The sequence below is a fragment of the Lissotriton vulgaris genome, chromosome 2_1, assembly GCF_964263255.1.
Source record: "Lissotriton vulgaris chromosome 2_1, aLisVul1.2, whole genome shotgun sequence".
In the NCBI taxonomy this organism is placed as follows: Eukaryota; Metazoa; Chordata; class Amphibia; order Caudata; family Salamandridae; genus Lissotriton; species Lissotriton vulgaris.
In genome coordinates, this window is record NC_141687.1 from 719,198,258 (window position 1) to 719,222,346 (window position 24,089).

At 42.6% G+C, this 24,089-nt stretch overlaps 1 protein-coding gene across 1 annotated transcript in view; it reads left to right on the forward strand.

Annotated features, from left to right (window-relative positions):
• Positions 1-238: 238 nt before the first annotated feature.
• C2_1H11orf16 (chromosome 2_1 C11orf16 homolog) overlaps positions 239-24,089 on the forward strand; it is a 171,762-nt gene continuing 147,911 nt past the window's right edge. The window contains exons 1-2 of the mRNA XM_086955992.1: positions 239-314; positions 14,418-14,602. Of these exons, the coding sequence (XP_086812118.1) occupies positions 14,436-14,602 (167 nt within the window). The 5' untranslated portion in view covers positions 239-314; positions 14,418-14,435. The remainder of the gene's footprint in view (positions 315-14,417; positions 14,603-24,089) is intronic.

Below are 24,089 nucleotides of genomic sequence, written 5' to 3' on the forward strand. Positions count from 1 at the left end.
TTTACACTTTTCATTTTAATAAGTTATGTGCACATAGGGGGCTGCGGCTAAACCATAGCTAACCCACAACATAAATCTATGCAACAAACAAACTCCACGCTTCCGGTTGGACGTCTTCACTCCTCATGCGTGAGCATGCTCAGTTGGCACCTCGGGCTTGTGCGGCTCCTTTTGTAGTCACTATTATATTCACTGTGACTATAGCAACCCGCATAGCAACCTAGAAACATTAGCCCCGAGTGCACTCTCAGGGCAGGCAGGCAAGCAGCGGGACTCCAGAAGTCTGAATCGGAAACGCGTAGGCTGAGAAGAGGGTAAGAAACATTTTCAGAAAAATAAAAATGCTCCTTTAGTTCTGTGATTCATAACGCACACCACGGCGCTGCTTTTAATGATTGCTGTGGAAATGAATATAATTGCATTTCATCCCTTCAAAACAAGAGCATTAGCCAAGAAGAGCCGAGACAGCCTGCTATTCTGTTGAATTATGGTTGAGATGGCCTTGAGGTGCTTTCATAAAATCAATATATAAACTTCCTCTGAGGAGGTCTCACTATGAAACTGCTTTGATGGGCTATGAAAATGAGAATGAACGTGCTTGTCAAAAGAGCAACCGAATTAACGAAAGGTCACTGCTTAAACATGCCGTTTGTAGCTTAGAAGATAGACAGAAACCTTCTGGAACGAAATCGGCCGCTTTAAAAAAAAAACACACCTTCTCTTTATGATTTTATGTTTTTTACCTTTAATGTTTGCCTTCTTCGCGGTGTCCTGCCTCGTGAACAGACGCACGAACCTAATTTCCTTTAAAAACCTTTTTAAGTAGGTTTAGAGCTTCAACAGAACTGCACATTAATAACATCGTTGCGGCGTCATCCTCTGATAATAGGATGTACGCATAGTTAATGTAGCAGTATGTAGCGAAAATGTTAAAAACGAGGGGACAGATTTATAAGCCCCTTGCGCCACTTTTGCGACATTTTTCCCATGTTAAAAGTGACGGAAAAGTGGCGCAAGGCTCTTGTAAATCTGCCACTAGGTCTCTGAATGCTGCAAGTGGTAACTTCAGAGTGGTATCGCCTTTCAGGGTGCTTCTTACCCCTAGAATGAGCAATATAAATAACAAGCCTTGGAAATGCAATAGGTCTCGCCTTTAATTAAGTTTAAGCCATTTGCTTTGCTAATAGTCGTGTATATTTGTGATATGTTGTAGTTGTATGTTGTTAGAATTGTGTCTGTTAGCTGTTTAGTAGTTGAAAGCATAGCGTGAGTAGAAGAGCAATGTTTAAGATTTGGGAGGTGAATGAATAGAAGAATAGCATGCGTGTTAATGAAGTATAGTGAGGAGTAGAATTGCATGAGGCAGACGAAAGGGGTGAGGGGAGAGCAAATAGGGAGAAGGAAGAAAGTGTCAGTTGTATATGAAAGTACATCAAGGAAGGATAAAACGTGTGAAATGCATCCCCACAAAACTAATATCTTTCTTGCAAGCTGAGGAAGTTTTGAGTTTATGCTCGCAAGTGCCTTGGCGGGACATTCGTTTCCTTGTGTGCTCTATTCGAAGAAAATCCACTAACTCCTGCATAAATATATACACACGCACACAACGTGGTGCATTCCACAACAGCAAGTGTACCACAGGAAGAAAGACTGCACGTCTTCAGATAAAGCTGATCTATCTACCTTCATGCACGAATGCATGTAAACTTTATTGCTACCATGCCATTGCTTGGCAGGCGTCACCAACCTCCAACAGCGCGACTCTTATACAAAATGGGAATGAACATGCTAATTGCTGCCACACGTGTTGAGCGGTTATCAGAATAAAGCAGCTACTCGTAGATGCTACTTTCCAAGGGGCGCGCGCATACCTGCCACGACTCGTATGAATGCATTTGTATAAGGGTTGAGGCGTAATAGTCAGTAAGCTGCCAGGGGAACTGTACTCTGCCGAGAAACATGGAAATGTGCCGCACATCAACACATAAATATAAAGCAGATCACATTGCAACCGAATATGTGAATCGCGCAGTATGTGTAAGTTCTCGCCTTTACATCAAATTAGCTCGATCTTTGCATGTGCGGTTATTTCAATGGGGCTCTGTCGGAAGATATAGCCTTGTACTCTATAGAATGAGATGCACGCGCATTACCCAAAACATCTTCCTCCTCGCATCAACAAGATGGCATTTTTCCACTATAACCAATGGTAACTTAGGGGGACCGAGCATTAGAGACCATGAATGATGCAGGTTTGACTGCACATTCACAACACCAAGATGCACAAAACTCCTGCAAACTGCTGTCATCTTCCAAGCTAAACAGCAGAGGCATGCCAGGCAGTATGCGGCAGAGAATAGTTTGAAATCTGCCTTACTAGGGTGCAGCACGCAATGTCGAATGGGAACAAGTTAGTGGTGGCTACCCGAAAGGAGCTGGTAGAATTCTCAATGAGGAGGCAGTGTTTCCGCTACCAGCATTCCCTCCTACATCACGCCAAACAAAGATGGCGTCGGCCTGTCCTCATGGGCCGTCCTAAGAGTGGACAAGGAGGTAACCAAGAAGCCAGATTTCCAAAGACACGCCACTGTTTAACATAAACGATGAAGCAAGCTAATGGGAAACAGGGGCGGGGCTTCAAGCCCCTTCTAAATCCATATGGATTGCAAAGAGCCCTCGCGAGCGAGCAACGCAAGCGTGCTGCAATGCCAGGCGAGACCTAAAAAGGGGGTCCTCTGGGCGAGAGGAGGTATTACATCACCACCTGAGGTGATTCGGTGGGTGGTGCAGGCTAACATTGGGTTGGGAAACATTAGGGAGGTTTAGGTGGCGGGGTTAGCTCAATGTCCATGTATTAGTGAGGCCAGGGGGTTGTGAACTGATTGTATTGTATTGTAGTTGAATACTACCTGATGGACCTGCCCTATTAAAGTGACACTTTACTCTCTCAGTGGGTGAGTCACGCAGCGCGGAGGAGCGTGGCCCCACAGGAAAAATAAAATGATAATGATAATGGTAAAATCATTTTATTTTTCAGTTTATGTGCGGGGTGGGGCTGGGCTACCCACAGAGAAGAGGGAAGAGTGGTGGGCACTTTTTAAGTGCATATGACGGTTTGGCCAGCTGCCTTTGGCTGGTCAAACAGTCATGAGCACTTAGCATTTCTCCACTCGGCTGTATTGCACAACCGGGTGGAGAACAAGAACAGCCTCCCACGCCCTGTCTGAGCGCTGAACCAGGTCGCTCAGGCCAATCATGACTCTGGTGTCATGCTGGTGACAGCAACTTAGCAATTGGCTTAGAGGGGTTTGGGAGCCTGGGTGCTTCCTGTTTCCTGCGGCAATCGAAAAAGACAGGAGAGGCGACGGCTGGCAGTTACGTGATTTTGTTCTGTTTTTCCATTTAATTTTACCCCCCCCCCCAGCCTCCCTGCCTCACCACTACAGCCTGTAGCCGCCAATACTGGGTGAATGTAAGTCTTTATGTGCCGTATCACTCAACGTGAAGCTTTGGGAGTGTTGTCCATTTATTTAAATCTGGGATGCTCAAAGTACAGCCCGGGGGCTGCATGCGGCCCTCCTGACCTTCACATGCAGTCCTCTTGACCTTCACATGCTTGCTGAACAACAGGACTGGCCTGCTATAATTTCTCAAGAGAACACTGACATTCAGAAAGATGTTAAATAAACGGCTAAGCGTTTATTTACAACTAAAGTAAAACAAAAGGTGCAAATAAGTTGTCATGCATCACTAACTTTAGCAACACATTTACTTTTAAGAGATCTAGCATTATATGTGTACAAAATATGATAAAAGACTCTCCAAATTTCATAAAAGTGTATTGTATTGTAATTGCAATTGTATAGCTCTTACCACCCCTGATGAGGCGTCAACACACTTTTTCGGCGAGTAGAACGTTACTCCAGAACCCATAAAAGATTTGTTGAATTAGTATAGTGAGATATGAAAGTAATTTGAGTGGTGGATGGGTTAGACAGTTATTTGGATTCAGAAGGATGGCAGAAGGATAGAAGAGGGATTGTATTAACATGCAGAGGTGTTCCACCTTAGGACGTCAGGTTAAATCAGTGGATTATTAAGCATTTTTTTAAAAGTGATAATTTTTAAAAACGAACATAGAACGTTCATGCCTCCTCTCACACTGACAACAATGCCAATAGTGAACTAAGTGGTAAGTCAGTAAATCAGTAAATCATGAGGGACATGTGGACCCCCCTGGGTAGCCTTGGTTGTTATTATGAATGGATAACATTATAGTTTATTCAATCAAACACAGGAGAAGGCTTTGTAGAGCACACATCCAAAATTTGAGTATTTTAAGTTGCTCTTATATGTGATAATGAAAAGAAAGGAGGCAAAGTGAAATAAAATAATTGCTTAGGGTCACACAATTTGGTCAAGCCGGGATTGCTCTCAGGTATTCTAGTTTCCCCCATGCCCACCTTATCCTGTTCTCCACAAAGGCCCTCTCCCACCCTGTTGGCATCAATGTGGCCCTCAGGCATACCACAGACCATACTTTGTGGCCACGGGACAATGTCTGTGAGTAACGATGATTTAAATATTCGTTTTGGTATAGTACATATAGCCTGAGGTGCCGATTCCAATTTGACTTAAATAGGGTGATGAAGGTTAAAAAGGATGTCATTGGTGGGAGCAGAGCAGGCACATCCGGCATTTGATACATAGCAGTGTGAGTGCAGGATTTTGAGGACCAACTGTGGACAGTGACCTGAAGCTGACCAGAATTTGATTAAAACCATAAGAGGGAGTGGAAGAAAAGGGTCTTTAATCCGTGGATGAAAGTCCTGTTTCCTTGGGAGGTGAAAGTACCCTTCATGCCAACATTTTTTAACTGGAAGGTGGGAAATTTAAAAAAAAATCGGAGAAATGTATTTTCTCCATTAACTTCTATTGAAGCAGAGGCAATTTCAGGTGGGAGACATCCAAAAGAAATCAATTTTTGTCTTAAAAATGTTCTTACGTTTCTTGCCTGAATCGTGTCTACTGGCATGTATGAGGTACTTCTAAAGAGAACAGTCTTGTGTGCATAGAGGTCTGCCCTCCTAAATCTTTATGCACTGCATGGCAGAGGATCAGTTTGTTTTGAGAAGGTATCTGGCCAGTAAGCAGTGAGCTGCCACGGTAGTTGCCGCTCCCACACCTTTAGTGGGAGTTTACGCTTCGAAAGCTAGCTTGCAATCATTTTTTACTATCTAATGCCACTTTTTATGTTATAAGTTTGATGTTAAGCTCTTGTTATTTTGACCATCGTGTCACACCAATGTTTCAACTATTCCAAATAACAAAACTAGTTGGGTATCATAAATGCCATTCTGCGGAGAGGAACACCTGTTCTGTATTTGTAATCATCAAGTTAAACGTATCTTATACATAAGCAAACAGTATATTTCTTACATACTACCAACAGTTTTTTATGTTGTGTTATGAGTATTTGTAAAGTGCACTATCCCCCGGAAGTGATGCTTGTGTTCAGCAGGTGAGAATCTAGCCTCGCCTAAGGCGGGTGGGGGAGATATTTGAAGAGCCAGGTCTTCAGCTTCTTGTGTAACTCGAGAAGTGAGGAGGAGATTGGGATGTGCAGTGCTAGGTTGTTCCATGCTGTAGGGGAGATATAGGAGGAAACCCGACCAGTGGATCTGGCTCTGTGTATGAATGGGATGTGTGCAGATAGGAGTCTGGACATGCAGAGGTGTCTCGTAGGTTTGCGAAAGAAGATGCAACTGTGATGGCAGGCAAAGACAATGCTGTGCAATTCTTTGAATGGAGTATGGAGTATGAACTGTGCACACTTGTGTATCGGGAACCAGTAGAGCTCCTTGAAGTGCGGCATGATGTGAGGACTACGTGGGAGGTTGACAGTGATTCTGGCTGTTGGGTTCTGAATGGTTTGTAATCTTCCAGTGAGTTGCATGCTGATTCTGGCACAGAGGGTGTTCCATAGTCCAGCTTACTGCTGACAAGGGTGTGTGTGATGGTTTTGCGATCATTGCTGTGGACCCCCATGAAGATTTTTCTCAACACTTCAGGGTGTAGAAGTAGGACATTGTGATGGCGTTGACTTGCACAGTTACTTTAAAACACGGATGGGCAAACAGCCTACTGATTACAACCTGCTAGCAAATGTCATAGCAAGGGTAGAATTTTCCATTGGAAACTATGGTTATATAGCCATATGTCCAGCATCCATGGTCTCTACAACAGTGTCCCCTAGACCAGAACATTGTGACAGGCTCGCAGGTCAAAGTCACAGCGATGATACTGCTGTGTAATAGTAGACAAAGTTCTGGTGTGCTGCCTGATGACGAAAGATCAAAGGCTTTAGAGGTGGAGTATCTAAGTTAGCAAATATATCTCCCCTTTTTTACACCTGGCTTGTCATCACAGCTGTCTGCAAAACCTAGTGTTTACCATTTTTCAAAAGATACAGAGTCGACTTTGAATCTACCCAGAAGTGTATTTCTTTCTCACTTCATGCTATTTACTGTTTGGTGCATCGCTGCATGTTCTATGAAATGCTTGCATTAGAATGCATGGGGGCTATTTTACATCTCAAAAAGACATTGAATCATCACACATTACATGTTTTATAAAAAGGTGCATTGTGTACACAAAGTAATTATTTTTTGTTATATTTTTCACTGCTGTAGGGCTTTTAAAAATGTTAGCCAGTACTAAAAATGCAAGCCTGACAGATTGGCTTTGCAAGCCCTCGTTTCCAAGGGATTCTAATATGATCCAGAGTAGATTTCTATGGTTGTTCATATGAAGACTTGGCAATCCGACAGTAAGCTGTGTAAAAAAGCCTTTGCTTGGATTTTTTTTTTGTCAAATCTGTTTTATTAGCATTTTGGGGTTACATTGTACATTACAAGCATCACTGATAAAAGCTCAGTGGCAGAGGCACATCAGTCATAGAGGCATGAGCACATTGTCATATTATGTTTACAAGTGTTCAAGTTATGCAATGAATAAGACATGAGATGCTCCCCCAAAGTTGACGGAACTGTAGTACTCCTGCCCTGATGCAGACTCCGGGGCTGTCCATGAGAACCAGCTCGCGCCTTTGCTTGGATTCTTGTAGGACAGCCTCATAAAATATTGTAGAAGTTCAAACAGGAAAATAGTGTGGCCTACTGAAAGCAATAAAACTCGACAGTGACTTGTAGTAAATCCATAGGCAGTCTATTTCTTTAGTCTAATGTTCTGGCTTAAATTACCTACCAGATTCCTATGAGGTGTGTGCTTCCCAGGATGAAACCCCTAAGGATGATTCTGATTGTGCGGGTTTGCTTTAAATGGCCCTGATATTGATGCTGTAAAACTCGAAAAGGCTCAAGGTAAACTATATTCATCCTACTGCTGGATCTGAGGGTTGAGTATGTTAAAGAAAGACATTTTTCAGATGAATTGTGCATCTCACAAGGGACTCACGTCTGAGCATACCCTGCCACACCTATGGCGGCCAAAAGCTCACTTTGCCACTGGATTCAAGCAAGCCGGGCTGAAGACGGCTGGAATGCCAGAAACCGGTCCTCGGAAGCTTGTTTCCGGTCCAGGGAAGACATGCTTTGGCAGTTCGGGCTGGACTGTTCCCATGAGGCACAGGGTCAGACTGATTTGCATATAGCCATGTCTGAACTGGGGTGGCAGAGTGGGCTAAAGAACGGTGATGGATTAAACCCAGATCTTTTGACTGGGTGTGAGTGTTTGATTGATTCAGATGCTCCGTCCATCACCACCCCCTTTTGTACCGTTTTTGGCTGCCATAAGTGTGGCAGGGTATGCTCAGACGCGAGTCCCTTTCTCACTTTGCCACTGGATTCAAGCAAGCCGGGCTGAAGACGGCTGGAATGCCAGAAACCGATCCTCGAAAGCTTGTTTCCGGTCCAGGGAAGACATGGCTTAGTAGTTCGGGCTGGACTGTTCCCATGAGGCACAGGGTCAGACTGATTTGCATATAGCCATGTCTGAACTGGGGTGGCAGAGTGGATAAAGAACGGTGATGGATTAAACCCAGATCTTTTGACTGGGTGTGAGTGTTTGATTGATTCAGATGCTCCGTCCATCACCACCCCCTTTTGTACCGCTTTAGGCCTGTGGAACAGCAGGGCAGTCTCTCTTCGCTCCTCTATTCAGAGCAGACATGATCTGAGGTCTGGGTGCCTGGCGTACCACTTTTATACCAACAACTTGGCCTCATGGGATGCAGTGACTACTAGCCAATGGGCTACCAGGTCCCCTCCTGCCTGATGACAACTTCCTGCAATGTGTGGCATTTAGCTGTCCCAGAGTGCAATATTGTGCCCACTCCTTAGATGATAGAAACCTTTCCTAGGTATAAGCAGCCAGGAAAAACTGGTTTGGCAACTGTTTCCCCCTCTTTGTCCCGATGCCACCTGTCTACCAGAACAAAAGAGCATCATGTCTTGTGTGTGTCCACCATTTGCCCTTCAAAGGCGACTTCCCCATTGAAGCTTGCCATTTGGGCTCAACTCTGTTTGTGTTCCTGCCAAGGAAAAGTAATACTTCTTCCGACAGCAATCCTCTGCTGTGTCCTTTACTGGGAGACGTTCATACATCTCCCGAGAAGGGCAGAAGGCTGTCTCATTGCCAGCAACTGTAAAAGGCCACTAAAAAACTTGGGCAACTGAATGACAACTTTTTATATTTAGCCTGTACTTAAAAATTACATTTAATTTGACTTGGGAATCAAGACAGGTTAAATGCAACAATTCTTTTGTATCTTGAAGTACCAATTTTAGCAGTCCCATTCAGACGTTAGCACAGCTGAGTTGTCAGCGGGTAACCCTGTACTAGCCAATGGGGATACTAGCCTTTCCACAGTGAAAATGTAAAATCGGGGTTTTTACTGTTAAGACATATAAAAATACATGCTCTACTTTTAAATATGGAACACTCTGCCATAGGTCTCGAGAGGCCTACCATAGGGGTGATTTATATAAATTAAAAAGGGAGGTCTAAACTCTGTCATGAGGTTAGATGGCAAAGATGACTTAGTAGTTTAAAACTGCTCTACCTGTCTGCAGTGGCAGTCTGGGAGACATGTTTTACTTCATCACACTCATGGTGGCACAGTAAGTGCTGCAGTCCATGAGGGACACTTCAACTTGCAGGCCCTGGTTACCCCTGGCACCATATGTTATGTTATGTTACTGGGCACTTATAAAGCGCACAGCTACTCCCTGGAGTGTCCCGGCGCTGAGAAAGAGGAACCAGACAGAACGATACCCGCACATGTATATCAGCTGCTTTATTGTGAGAAAAGCCAGGTTTTTAAACCTCGCCTAAAGCTGAGAAGATCCTGAGCCTGACGTAAAGATGGCAGCAGGTTGTTCCAAAGCTGAGAGGCTACCACCTGAAAGGAACGTCCACCCAGATGGGAATGAGAGAACCTCAGAACAGTTGAGAGCTGCTGGGTGGAAGACCTCAAATTTCTAGATGGAGCATAGTGCTGTATTATGTACCTCAAATTTGAGGCTCCCATATTGTGGGAGGTCTTGTAGGCCAATACCAGGGCTTTGAAATGTGTCCTCTTACGCACTGGAAGCCAGTGTAGGGACTTAAAATTAGGGGTCGTGTGTGTCCTGAAGCCTACCATTAGTATGGCTCTTACCGCAGCATTTTGCACCACCTGTAATAGGCCAAGAAGATAGTCTTGAGGCCTAAGTACAGAACGGTCACAGTCGAGGCGGGAAACAATCAATGCTTGGACCACTGTTTTCCTATGAGGAACTGGGAATAGTGGAAGGAAATTCCTCAACATTTTCAGTAGGCCAAAGCATGTGCCGGCCACTGCTTGGACCTGGGACTTCATGGACATGTCCGCCTCCAATTTCACCCCCAAGTGTTTTGACGGTGGTAGCTAAATTAGCAGGGGGAGACATATTCTGTGGCCACCAATTGTGCCATTCCTCGCCCAGGTTGTGTCCCCAAAAATTTATTTCTGACTTTTCAGAATTGCACAACAATTGGTTCTGTTTAAACCAGGCTAACACCTTAGACAGGCAAATGTTTATCTTGGTCCCATTCAGGGCCATATCCTTTTCGCAGGTGATCAATAGCTGCATATCTTCGGAGTAAGATATTACTTTAGCGCTGTATTGTTGCGCCAAAAGCGCCATGGGTGCCATAAACACCTTATGCATTGTGGGGCTCAGGATAGATCCCTGTGGTACACCAACATTCAGCGGGGAGATAGGGGCAGAAAAAGGGGGAGACCAGACAGTTTGCTGGCAGCTTTCCTGGTAAGAAGCGAACCACCGAAGAACCGTCCCACCAATGCCACAGCCCTGAAGTCTGTGCAGAAGAAGATCATGGGGCACAGTATCGAAGGCCGCGGAGAGGTCCAAGAATATTAGTAAGGCCTTGCCTCCTCTGTCAAGTGTAGTTTTAATGGATTCCGAAACTTCCAGTAAGACTGTTTTTGTACTGTAATTGGCTCTGAACCCTGACTGGCTAGGATGTAGTACATTAATGGCCTCAACAAAATATGCGAAGACCCTATTTACATATTTCTGAAAAGCCTTGGAGAAGAAAGACAGCAACAAAATTGGCCCGTAGTTGCTAGCTACAGAAGGGTTGGCTGAGGGTTTCTTTAAGAGCGGTAGGATTTTCCCAAGTTTCCAGCTGTCAGGCACCAAACCCTCTGATAAATAGAAGTTTAGAACCTGGTTAACGGCTAGGTTGATCACCTCTGCAACGGATGCTAGTGTTTTTGCAGGGCAGGTGTCTGAGGGGGAGCCTGATTTCAGTGATTTCAGTATCTTCAGGGAGTCAGCCTACATTATGGGGGGGAATTGTACGAGGGTGCCTCCAACGTTGGAAAAAAACAGGGGGGGACCTGTCTGTGTTTCCTTCCGTAGCAGTGGGGAATTCCCCAAGTGAGGCTTGAATGGTTGTAATTTTTTTTATAAAAGTATTGTGCAATCAGATTCGTCCATTCGTTGGTAGGGGTAAAAAAGATGTTAGTGGCACTGGCTACTAAAGAGTTTTAAATATGTTAAGTTATGCCAATCGGGTATAAGCTAATTAAGTTCAAGTTCAAGTTCGGGCATTTATATAGCGCACTACTCACCCAGAGGGTCTCAAGGTGCTTGGGAAGGGGTTCATTATTTTTCGAATAGCCAGGTTTTAAGTTCTTTTCTGAAGGAGATGTGGTTTTGAGTAAGGCGGAGGCGAGTGGGGAGTGAGTTCCAAGTCTTGGCCGCCAGGAAGGAGAAGGATCTTCCTCCCATGGTGGATTTTCGGATCCGCGGGACTGCGGCGAGGGCTTGATTGGACGATCTTAGTTGGCGGGTGGGTTTGTAGAAGGACAGTCGAGTGTTGAGGCATTGGCATCCTAGATTGTAGAGGGCCTTGTGTGCGTGGGTGAGGAGACGGAATGTAATTCTTTTGTTGACGGGAAGCCAGTGGAGATCTTTTAGGTGTCCGGTGATGTGATCCTGGCGGGGGATGTCCAATATGAGTCTCGCTGATGCGTTTTGGATGCGTTGGAGTTTTTTCTGTAATTTTTGCTGTGATTCCGGCGTATAATGTGTTACCATAATCTAGTCGACTTGTGACCAGTGCGTGGGTGACAGTTTTTCTTGTCTCGAGGGGGATCCAGCGGAAGATCTTTTTGAGTGGATAGTGAGGTCTTGATAGCAGGCCTCAATGCACTCTCAGAGTCACCTGTGCCTAATATTCACAAAGTGGGGCAAAAAGTGGGGGTGAAACTGCAAAAGTCTATTTCCTCACAAGGCACAATAATCCGAACAGGATTACCTGCGTCTACTTATTGGTCCACTTTAGTGTCCTTGGTGTGGATTTGTGTTAGACTTCTTTATCATCTCTGGCCTATATAACTGGGAATGTTGGTTTATAGTGCAGAGTATGGATAGAGAATGGGAGGACTTTTGTGGGTTGACCCCAAAGTGTGAAGGTATTTTTCTGAAGTACGGCTACTCAAAGACTTTAATGCTTATTGTCCTTTTGTTTCAACATCTCGTTGACAAGAATGGAATCAGAAAAACGAATTAGGCCCTTTGCCCCCAAGTCTGGTCATTTCATGTTCCAAATATCCCTGACTCCAGCGCATTTTCCTTAACTTTATTTCCAGTTACCTACAACTCACTTAGCACTTCACTTCCTCCACTGTTCCATTCATGTTCCTTTTTGAGAGCCAAACCAAAAATGTGGTAGCCTAGCTTGTTGTATTGTATTTCCTCCTGTGGTACTTGGAATGTTTGTGTACAATTTAAAAAGTGTGGCAATTGGAAGATAAAAACTGAAGGGCTGGATAAAAAGAATAAGATATGTTTCTGTCGGGCACAGATAGCAGCTTAGCCTTAGTCAGAAATGTGTATTGCTTTTGCATCATGGATGGATGGAACAAGGGTGTGTGATAGGGTTATGAAATGTATTTTCATTTTAATAGGGGCAGTAGGCAGCCTAGTTCTTGTGCACTCTCAAACAAGCAGACATACAGTGCAATATGCGCTACAGGAAGGCATTCCAGTGATCAAGGAGAGAATTTTAAGAAGTCCAATAGCAGTCTCCCATCGACTGTGGGAATGGGTGAACACTTCCCTCATTTATCTATTGTCTTTCCCTGCCATTTCCTCTACTGACACCCCCTTGCAGATTTTTCCTCATCTGCCATTTCCTTGTGGAAAAAAGTTTGGCCTTTATTTTACTCATTCCCTCTTTTCCATCTCTTCTTAATAACCATTTCCTTGTGACTCATGCATTCCATTTGTTTCTAAATTATTTTTTGTAGCCATAGAGAGACCATTTTTTACTTACCCTAACTTTTCAAACACTCACCCCCAGTCACAGAGCTGGGTTTAATCCATTTTTATTTTGCTCGCCAAGTCACCCCAGTTTGGACCCAGCCATATGCAAATCAGTCTTGACCCTGCTCCCCATTGGAAGAGTCCAGCCGGAACTGCCAAGCGAAGCCCTCAATGGATCGGAAACAAGCATCTTGTGACCGGTTTTGAGGTATCATCTCTCATTAGCCAGGCTAGCTTGAATCCAGTGGCTCAGCAAGCAAGAGACCTATGTCTTGGCATACCCTTAGCTGGGCACACATACCAACATTACAAAATAAAATGAATGCTGGAGTGTTGTTCTTTTCAAACAATCATCCCCAGCTTGTTCGCTGTGCCACTGGATTCAAGCTAGTCTGTCTGATGAGGGGTGATACCCTGAAACCGGTCCAGGATGCTTGTTTCCGATCCATGGAGTAGCTTTCTTGGCAGTTTGACCTGGACTATTCCCATTGAGAGGCAAGACTGATTTGCATATGGGTGGGTGTAAACTAGGGTGACATGGCGAGTAAAATAAAGATGGATTAAACCCAAATCTGTGACTCTGTGTGAGTGTTTGAAAGGTTTCAAGACTCCGTCCATCATTTTATTTAGTGATGTTGCTATATTACCTTAATAAACTTATTTTATTATCGTAATTTGTTTTCTTATATTAATTTTAATGTTTAAATAAACCAACCGTCACAATTGCCCGTACACAATTCCTAGTCCTATTCGTTCTTAAGAAATAATTGTATTAATTTGCTTTATTAGCATTTTGGGGGACCCTGTGGTACCCTCTTGTTTCCACTCATTTTATTGATGTTGGAAAAATCATTTAAAGAATTGTTTAATTGAACAAAGTGAGTTAATCAATATTAAATCTAGTAGCTTTCATGGTATTCTTGTGGTAGGATGAACACTTAATAATTTCCTAAAAATATTCCCAAATATGCAATGCACAAATCATAATGTTTTAAAATATAAATGCCTAATTTATTGTTACAATATAATATTAATCTTACTTCAAAATACCAAGAGCCATATATTTCAATGTATTACACAAAATAATAACACAGGATTCGGTTGATGAGGAAAAAGAACTCTATAAGAAAATGCCCACGAGAAAATGGCATGACGAGGAAATATTATAAAGCAAGTGGCATGCCCCCTCCAATAGCGATTAATTGTTAAATGGAATATGAATCTTTCCCAAGTCCAGATGCTGAAGTGTTTTTCCTCTGCTGGAACACTGTGCACACTGCCACCCTAGCCACGAAGCATGTAGGACTCAGGATATATGGCTTACGAGAAAGCTCAAGGGAAAGGTTTAATGGCCTGCCATTAATGTGTCATCTTTTAAGTGCTGACGTGATTACGTGTGTAGCCCAAAACACAACCTTGTGCTGTGAAACATCAACAAGAAGCACACTCAAAGCAAATCGGCTTTAAAAAAACAAACAGAAGTAGTGGCCTCCACGTGTTTGCGTTTAAACATTTCTTCGAATGGGGTTGTTTGCAAAGCGGGAGCAACAGTGTATTGATTGCGGTTCTGTTCTCCAGGTGGTCCTGCTCGAGGGGATGCATCTTTCAGCAGGCTCTTTGGTCCGCGACCACAGGTGCTGCGGCGTGCTAACAGACCATGAGCATCACTCCTGCAGCAGACTCATAGCGAGGCACGAGCCCTGTCACAGCTGCGCATGCGCCGCCCACGCATCCTGGATCCCCGCTCGCCCCGCCCACGAGAGGTAAGCCTTGTGCTGAGTGGCACAACTGTTTGTGATTTTAAAGTATGCAGACATGTTTCTGTGTAATACGGAAATCTATCTGTCTATCTGTCTATCTATCTATCTATCTATCTATCTATCTATCTATCTATCTATCTATCTATCTATCTATCTATCTATCTATCTATCTATCTATCTATCTATCTATCTATCTATCTATCTATCTATCTATCTATCTATCTATCTATCCATCCAGAGTTAGATAGAACAAAAGATCTATCTATCTATCTATCTATCTATCTATCTATCTATCTATCTATCTATCTATCTATCTATCTATCTATCTATCTATCTATCTATCTATCTATCTATCTATCTATCTATCTATCTATCTATCTATCTATCTATCTATCTATCTATCCAGAGTTAGATATAACAAAAGATCCATCCATCCATCTTTCTATCTAGCTAGCTCTCTCTCTCTCTCTCTCTCTCTGTCTGTCTGTCTCTCAATATCTGCTAGCACCTACATCTCCCTATCCTTTTCCATCCCTTATGTTATAAAATACACCGTCCATTGCATACAAATATTGTAACATATCAACCAATGACACTGGCTATGCTGTATAAGGAGTGAATGCATGCTGAATATTATATGTAGTTATTTATTAATGTAATCATTTATTTAAAGAGCACACCATTTCCATAGGGCATCATGGCACAAGAACAGGCACACAACTGGGATACAGACACATAAAAGCCTATCGACCCTATTTGGGCTCCATGGGTGTCCTGCTCTCCCCTCTGAAGTCATAACCTCTTCCCACCCTGGCCTAGACTGTCTTTCATATTTAGAGACCCTTGATGGCCTGATGGGGCTCTCTCTGCTGTGAAGGGAGCCTCTGCCATGGCAGTGAAATTTGCTTAGAAGGTGCTATGTTTAAAGCACCTGCTTGGCAAACAATTTCTTTTGGGCAAAATAAGGGGGTCGATTTTGATGTGGTAGGGCAACACATTTCTCTGGCAAGGAGACGGAGTAAATTTCTTCATCAACATGAGGGAGGTGCGGGCCGCGAATGTAGGAATGACTGCCAAGGTGGCGGTCATTTCTAAAGCGTTGGCAGGAACTGCCAATCGTTTCAAGCTCCCCTGCTTGCTGCTACTCCTTCTCTCCCTCGATTCCCCTCCCCTGTTCCCTGTCTTCCTTTCCTTCCTTGCTCCTGTTACCTCTCCCACCGAGCTTGCTCTCCTCCCCACTCCCCTTGGCTCCGCCGTTCCCTCCTATCTGTCCTCTCCTCCCTATATGTCTCTTCCCTACTTTACAAATACCAGAATGCAAAGTAATAACTGGGACTGGATTAGCTCGCTCATAGAATTAATGGACTGAGAGTTCTGCCAATGGGTGTAATATGGGAATTCTTTTTTTGGGGGCAGTTTTATGTAGTGCAAACTCGACCGGAAGGGATTGGGCGCTTTACATGAGCACCAGTTGCATTACAGGACATACACATTCCTTTTAGGCACGGGAAGATAAAGTCATTTGCCCAAAATTACAGGATGCTTGAGCCTCCGGCTGCACTCGAACCTTGTTACCCAATGCCAAAGTGTGCTGCTCTAGCCATTAATGCTTTATGAAAAGGAGGAACCCACACTTCGATAAATTTCACACCATTTGACTTTAGGATGAAAGAAGATAAACAAAGCTTAATATGTTCATCTGGGCGATTAGTTGCGCCGTTTTATTTATCAATTTTATCAAAAAGTAGAAGTCACTTCAGTCTAGAGAAATCACAATGTCTTGAACGTACTCACCATAAGCGTACGACAAGAAACTTAAATCAAAAAGTGCATCGTAACACAACAATTTAACGCAACATACAAAACAAATTGTAGAGACATACCACTAATGAAAAATACAATGTACAAAAAACATGTGATATTGTTTCACAAAGGAAGGGGGGAAAAAATTATAACCATATATTTTTACATGACATTATTAAAGAATTGTTAAATTTGACCAATAAGGAGCCTATTAATGGGTCTCCAAAAAGAACAAAACGACCTCTCGGTAGAAATGTTAGCAGGCTTGTAGTTCCTAGCAATCTAAACTGTTTATCAGAACTGAGGACTTGATCCTGTCCGCCTACGCGTTTCGAGTTTGTGAGGTTTCTTCTCAAACTCTCCTCAGGGCCAAATGAATTCTTTTCCCCGTTTATTAAACCTCTGGGGAATTGAGGTGATTCTATTCATCCAACCCACTTGTGAAGATTTGTAGGGTCTGTGCGTTTTTCTGGATGTATGGTGCAAGGAGAATCAATGGTTTGCTGCAATTTTCAGATATGAGTTGTTCACTTTCCACATAGTTAATATGTTATATTCAGCTCCTCGAAATTCAGGGTTGCCTTAGTTCTAAGAAGAGACCGGGGGTTGTACCGGTAGCCCTTCTGAAGCGCCCAGTGCCGTGAGTCTTGCAGCTTAGCAGCGTTCTTCACTTCCTCATTCCTTCACACAAAGTGAATTCACTTTGTGTGAAGGAATGAGGAAGTGAAGAACGCTGCTAAGCTGCAAGACACACAAAGTGAATTCACTTTGTGTGAAGGAATGAGGAAGTGAAGAACGCTGCTAAGCTGCAAGCCTCACGGAAGGGCTACCGGTACAACCCCCGGTCTCTTCTTAGAACTAAGGCAACCCTGAATTTCGAGGAGCTGAATATAACATATTAACTATGTGGAAAGTGAACAACTCATATCTGAAAATTGCAGCAAACCATTGATTCTCCTTGCACCATACATCCAGAAAAACGCACAGACCCTACAAATCTTCACAAGTGGGTTGGATGAATAGAATCACCTCAGTTCCCCAGAGGTTTAATAAACGGGGAAAAGAATTCATTTGGCCCTGAGGAGAGTTTGAGAAGAAACCTCACAAACTCGAAACGCGTAGGCGGACAGGATCAAGTCCTCAGTTCTGATAAACAGTTTAGATTGCTAGGAACTACAAGCCTGCTAACATTTCTACCGAGAGGTCGTTTTGTTCTTTTTGGAGACCCATTAATAGGCTCCTTATTGGTCAAATTTAACAATTCTTTAATAATGTCATGTAAAAATATATGGTTATAATTTTTTCCCCCCTTCCTTTGTGAAACAATATCACATGTTTTTTGTACATTGTATTTTTCATTAGTGGTATGTCTCTACAATTTGTTTTGTATGTTGCGTTAAATTGTTGTGTTACGATGCACTTTTTGATTTAAGTTTCTTGTCGTACGCTTATGGTGAGTACGTTCAAGACATTGTGATTTCTCTAGACTGAAGTGACTTCTACTTTTTGATAAAATTGATAAATAAAACGGCGCAACTAATCGCCCAGATGAACATATTAAGCTTTGTTTATCTTCTTTCATCCTAAAGTCAAATGGTGTGAAATTTATCGAAGTGTGGGTTCCTCCTTTTCATAAAGCATTTTGGGCCCTTACCCCACTTCTGTCCGCATGGGCCAAACTCCCTTTGTTGTAAAAAGCTCTAGCCATTAAGCCACATCCGCTCCTTTCACATTCTAGATCAATTTTGACTAGAAGGTCATGTATGTTCTCAAATCTAGTTTTCCACCCAGCTGAGCGATTACTGAGACCTTTCCCAGGTCATGTCTCGAGTGCAGTGTCTTATACGGTTGTATTGTTTTCTTTGCTTTCAAGCACTGGTAGTTTATCGTTTATCATTACAATCGCTGTTTTAAATGCGGTAGAACACATGCCAGAATGCAATGATACAAACACGTCTACATAGGACAACATGATCGCTTGTGATCTACCCTCCACACAAATACATGTTCACACTTTGAGATAAATTTCAATTGTGTTTACATTCCCACAAGTAGCATGGGGTTTCTGGTTTGACTTACCTACACAACGGGCATAGATTTTGCATGTCGCCTATTTCCCAAGTGAGAAACACTCAACATGGCTGCAACCCATGTCTCAACATAGCTGCCACCTGAGGTCTGACACTAGAACGGTGGAGCACCACTCATCCTCCTGGGCTTGTCCATATGCACACATATCTGCTATTGGCCAGTTTCCTGTATTGGGCCCATCTTCCAAGGCAGCAGGGCGCGTGATGAACAAGACAGAGGTCAAACTGGCTGCCTCATGGAATTCACGTGCCCGCTCCTGGAGCTGAGGTTCCTCCAGTGTACCATGCTGCTATTTCCACATTTTGGCTATGCATTTGATATGAACATATACCCAGCAAAAACACAAGAGGGTCGAAGCAAAATACTGCACCTGTTAATACAAGTGGCTTTATAGTATAATGATGATGCTCAAAAGACCAGGAAGTACACCCCTCTTCACTTCCAATTGGGCAGGAACCCAAATAACAATGAGAAAAAATTGGAATTAGCACCTATCCAGCAATATCATAACTTCTTTTCAAATTCAGTAAGTCCAAAGAAGTGGTCCAGGATCCACTTGTAGTCAAGATGTATTCTTTATTGGTTACTCCAAACAATTAAAATCCAAGTAGTACAAAAGCAGTTCTCTTTTAGCCAACGCGTTTCGTCTCAGTCGAGACTTCTTCAGGGCTAAAGACAAAACATACATCAATAACTTAAAAACAATACACATTTACATATATACAATTATCCAAATACAAAATATATATGCACACAAAATAAATTTACAATAAGTAAAAAACAATCCTTAATTGCTATATATAGCAGTAAGATATTTACACATTACCGAGTTAGCTAATTAACTTATGATGAATAGATGGCATTTTCAACGGAGCATAGACCGAATTTGGTATGAAGATACAGAAAACACAAAAGACAAGAGGAAGGCATTCGTTGTGACTCACAATATTGTACGTTATATAATTGTCCATAATCACACAGGCAAATGAAGCCAAAGCTTCAAAGTACCTATGTCATCACTTATATTTCACATAATTCAAATTTGGAATACTGAGACATACCCCAAGAAACAACGTTTGATGGTTTGAATGTGTCACTCTTAGTAGAATTTAGTTCAAAGACATACATCAGTTACATGTCTGTAATAATCTGCAAGATAATAAGAAGGCAATGTAATGTACCAGTGACTACTTGTATCACCCATGTATATAAATATTTACACAGTTTTTGATCCGTAGATATATACCACAAACATTTGGATTAATAATAGGTTTAGAACCAGTCGCTATTTACATTTTTGGTCAGAGAAAATATAGTCTACGAGGTCATAAAAAATTGTATCACATTCCCTAGATTGTAGACAAGAAAACTCTTTCTATTTTAATATAGTCATGGAGAAGCTCACTGCACTTGGAACATTCTGAGTTGAAGCCCTCACCACAGCAACTCTTAACAGTCATAGACTTCATTGATAGCTTTTGATAAACAAAGATAGAAGCTCCAATACAGTGACTGCATGAAGCTGTAGAAAGGGGCGATAGGTGATTTCTTCTCATGGTAGGTCCACAGCACCTTCCTCATTTTAACTTTTGCCTTTCTCGGTTCTTATCACTGGCTTATTGCTATAAACCCTGTGGCACCCAGGCAATGGTCCTTTCTTGCCTTGACTGTACCCTATGACCATTCTCCATCCATTATCCCACCTCTTCTGCATCCATTGGTTCTATCTGGCCCCATCCCTACCATTCTTAAGAGGTCAATGGCCTACTCTAATATCACAATGAAGGATTCCTTCCTCTGCGTTTTCATTGGCCGGTCTACAGGAGTGACTGGGCTAACTCTACTTGCAGCTCCCCTAGCCGCTCTTGCATCCACGCTGGGTTGCATGCATACATCTTTTGCAACACAGCCCCAGCCCACTCCTCACTGCTTCCTCCCACCTAAGACTCCCTCCTCCACGCTCTCACTGTGGACAGTGCTAACTAATGAGCTTATCTGTCATTTTCTTCCCAGACTATCCAATAATGTTTTAATTTCATTTTAGGAAATCAAACGTATAATTTCCATGGTGATCCAGTTCTTTTCCCTGGAGCCCTGGTATAATTGGGGTCCAGGCTGGAAGGGAGGCTGAGAGCCAAGCACATTTTTTCAATTACCCCAGCCAAAAATACACACAGCATTCCCAAAAGGGCACCACTGCTGGAATTATGCGGGAGGGAAGACCAAAAACTAACGCCGGCTAAAGTACGCTGCAGGGAAAGGCAAATTACGCTGCATAATATGGCACAATCTGAGGCATTATTATTTTAATTTTAAGACATTAATAACAACTTAACACTTGAATACAGAAACTATTAACTGAAAGGTGGCCAGCTGACCTTTTCCGAAGATAAAGGGGTCTAGCGCTTAGCATAACCGCATGCAGTCCTGCAAATGTAGTATTCATTTATCTGTTTGAGCCACAAACCATTTTTTAAAACATTTTTAAACATTAAAAATGCAATAGGTCTCGCCTTTCATTAAGTTAAAGCAAATGGCTTTAACTTAATCAAAGGCGAGACCTATTGCATTTTCAATGCTTGTTTCCCTGGGTAATCACACAGTCTATCTGTTTTGGATGCTTCCTCCTCTTTCACGCCTAGAATGCTGATATAGTCTTGGAGAACAGTTGGTCTTTCCTGAACTGCCAAAAATCTCGCCTGTGATAGTCACAGTAACTGCATGCAAATTCCCAGATGACCTGAGCATGTTTCCTTCCGGTCGTTAGAGGGATGATTTAAGGGGTCATTTGAAGACTTACAATACAGACATGACAACGTGAGTGGTTGACGTTTCAGGGGCTCATATGGGCAATAATTCTAGTGGAAAATTACACAGAGGCAGCATCAAATGTTATATCACACTCAGCATTGCATATACAAGTAGTAGAGAACTCTCCAGTGGACTCACTCCTATGGTATTTCTCTCCTCTCAAGATTTTTGTTTATTCCAATGATGTTTTCTGAATTATACCCAATGTTCAGGATACCAGTTTTTGACCTCTTACCCGCTAGATTTTTTTAGGTCTCACTGAGCTAGTGCATGCGCTGAACTGCAAGACTTTTAGTGTGTGGCTCCAGAAAATGCTACCACACGCTTTTGCTTGTGGCTACCTAGTGCTTGCAGTTACGTGTACGGGCGCGCGCTTCCGAGCACAGGCGCCATCTTGCCCGCTATCACTTTTACTTTCGCGGCCGTGCGGCCAATTCTTTCCGTGTGGATCGATTGAGTTTCTTTGTCCAGGCTCCCTAAGCACACAGCTAATGGGTGCCTCTCCTTTTGTTCAGCTCTGCTCCCATTGCAATTTTAGAGACTACACGACCGCCACTGTCCCTTGCGCACCTACTTGCACTAGTCCCCAACACACTGTGCTTTGTATTTTTCATATGCAGTCCAAGCAGCATTGTACCATCTTAGTCTAGCCCCTTGACCATCCCCGTACTGTCTAGTGCTTTCTGGTTGTGGTGGCTACTGTCACAGCCTTGAACCATCAACCGTATCCTGTGGCTGAGCAGTAGAAATAAGGACACCATGCTTGCGCATCTGCCCCCTATGCTGGGTTGTATCTCCCCTAATGCTTGCTCCCCCGGAGGTCTCCATTGTCTGGCCGCATCTCTTGTGATGGTGTCGGTGCCCTTTCCACTGTCTTCTGTATTTCTCTCTCTGCTGAGCAATTGGAACTTACATGTAATTATACCACGTGTTCCTTATGCACTGTGCAGTTACATCGCATGTACCCGCTTAATTTGTTATGCACTAAGTGAAACTTTACATTTGAGGGAGACGTTAGCCAAATCCCCAAGATCGTTGATTTCTCAGGTGGTAGTGCTATAATATAGATTGTCTGGAATGTTGTTCCGGACAGCGTCATGCTCTGTACTCAGCAGACGCGACATCTTAGCCAAAATGCTGGCATTAGCCTTGCTGGTAAATGCAGATCACTCCCACAACCCTAATGGAAGTCCAGGCCAAAAATGATGTCCATCTTTAAAACATGAAGGTTCTTTATGTACTTGAAAAATATTGTGCGAATTGAGCAAGGACCTATGACTTTTTCTAAAATATATAAAGGTTGCTTAACGTCAACAGAAATTCGAGGTGCTGTTTCAACCAACTGTATCAATATCACAACGAAACAGTAGGAAGGCGAGTGAAAGCGCATCCAGTTGCATAATGTCTGTTGGTACCTTTCGGGAGAACAGACAGTCAGGTGTCTCATGCCTTGATTCCTGCAGTTAAATCTAAGACACGTTTATTTGTTTACCGTACTATAAAGATTTTTATGGCCCTATTAGGTAAAGTAGCTCCTAGCAAGATCTACAATCTAGTTTATGACCTAGGCCATGTTATGTGTCTTCTGCAGCATGTCTCCTACGCACCCCAGACAGGAGAAGCTTTGTATATGCAGTCTTCTCTTTATTACTTTTCTTCCAAACAACTTGCCAGTGTTTTGAAAAGAAAAAGACGTAAATTGGTTAAAACTACAGAAGCACACAAATTAGTTTTCAATCTAAAGTATGTATTAACATTTTAATTTTTGTGAAGCTTTAAAGGGCTATCTTTCTAATTTACATCTTTTGGACTACATTGAAATACAGTAATCCAAGAGATGCCAAGGTCTTCATGGATGTTTTCCGATTTGTGTTCTGATATTTTACATGGCTAAGGTGCAAGACAACTACGATTTTGTAACTTTTAGCCAGAATTGCCTCCAGTTTATGAATCTGAACAATCACTTAAAACTTTATCTGCATGTTCTTAACGGTTCATGTTGCCACGATTGAACTTAAAAGACCCCAGTTGACAGGGTGAGTTGAAGACTCTGAAAGTGCTGTAGTTAAACTTGCAATTCCACAGTTGGTACGGTAAAAAAATAAAATGTTACAAATTCTACTGCAGAACGATAACAAACATAATTGGGAATGAGCTCTTTCTTCTATTTCCCCGTTGTTTGGCCATTTGATGGCTGAATGTTCCCATAGTAGAAGTGCTTCCCGGGGAAATTATAGTTCTAGAATTGTTCGTCAAGCACTTGGTTAGGACAACTAAGATTGCATTTTTTATACCATTAATACCAGATGTGTAAATCCGAACACCAGCATCTTTAGTTGGTCATTATTTGACACACATTCATTTAACCAACTGATTGATGAGGTTTTGATGGATCTAATGGTAGGACATGATATAGAAAGTAGGGATGCTGTCTTTATGGAGCTACTTATAGAACATGATATAGAAAACAGTCATATCGTTTTTATGGAGCTAATGATAGGACATGTTATATAGAAGGCTATAGAAAGTAGTACGTTTCCTAGAATTAAATTGATTAGGAATCAGATTTATGATTTAAATACACATACTAATGTAGTGCTTCAGCAATTTGAATAGACACGCGTAGCTTTTTCTAAGAAGTTTGAAGTTCATCTCCTTGTCGAAAGTTATTCCTGTAGAAATGCTTTGATCTAAGGCATTGTTTTGTTAGGCTCTTAAGCAGGACAACGGTCATTTGTTAAAATACTGCACACGTCAAAAAAATGTAGGGCATTTTTTTTCTAAA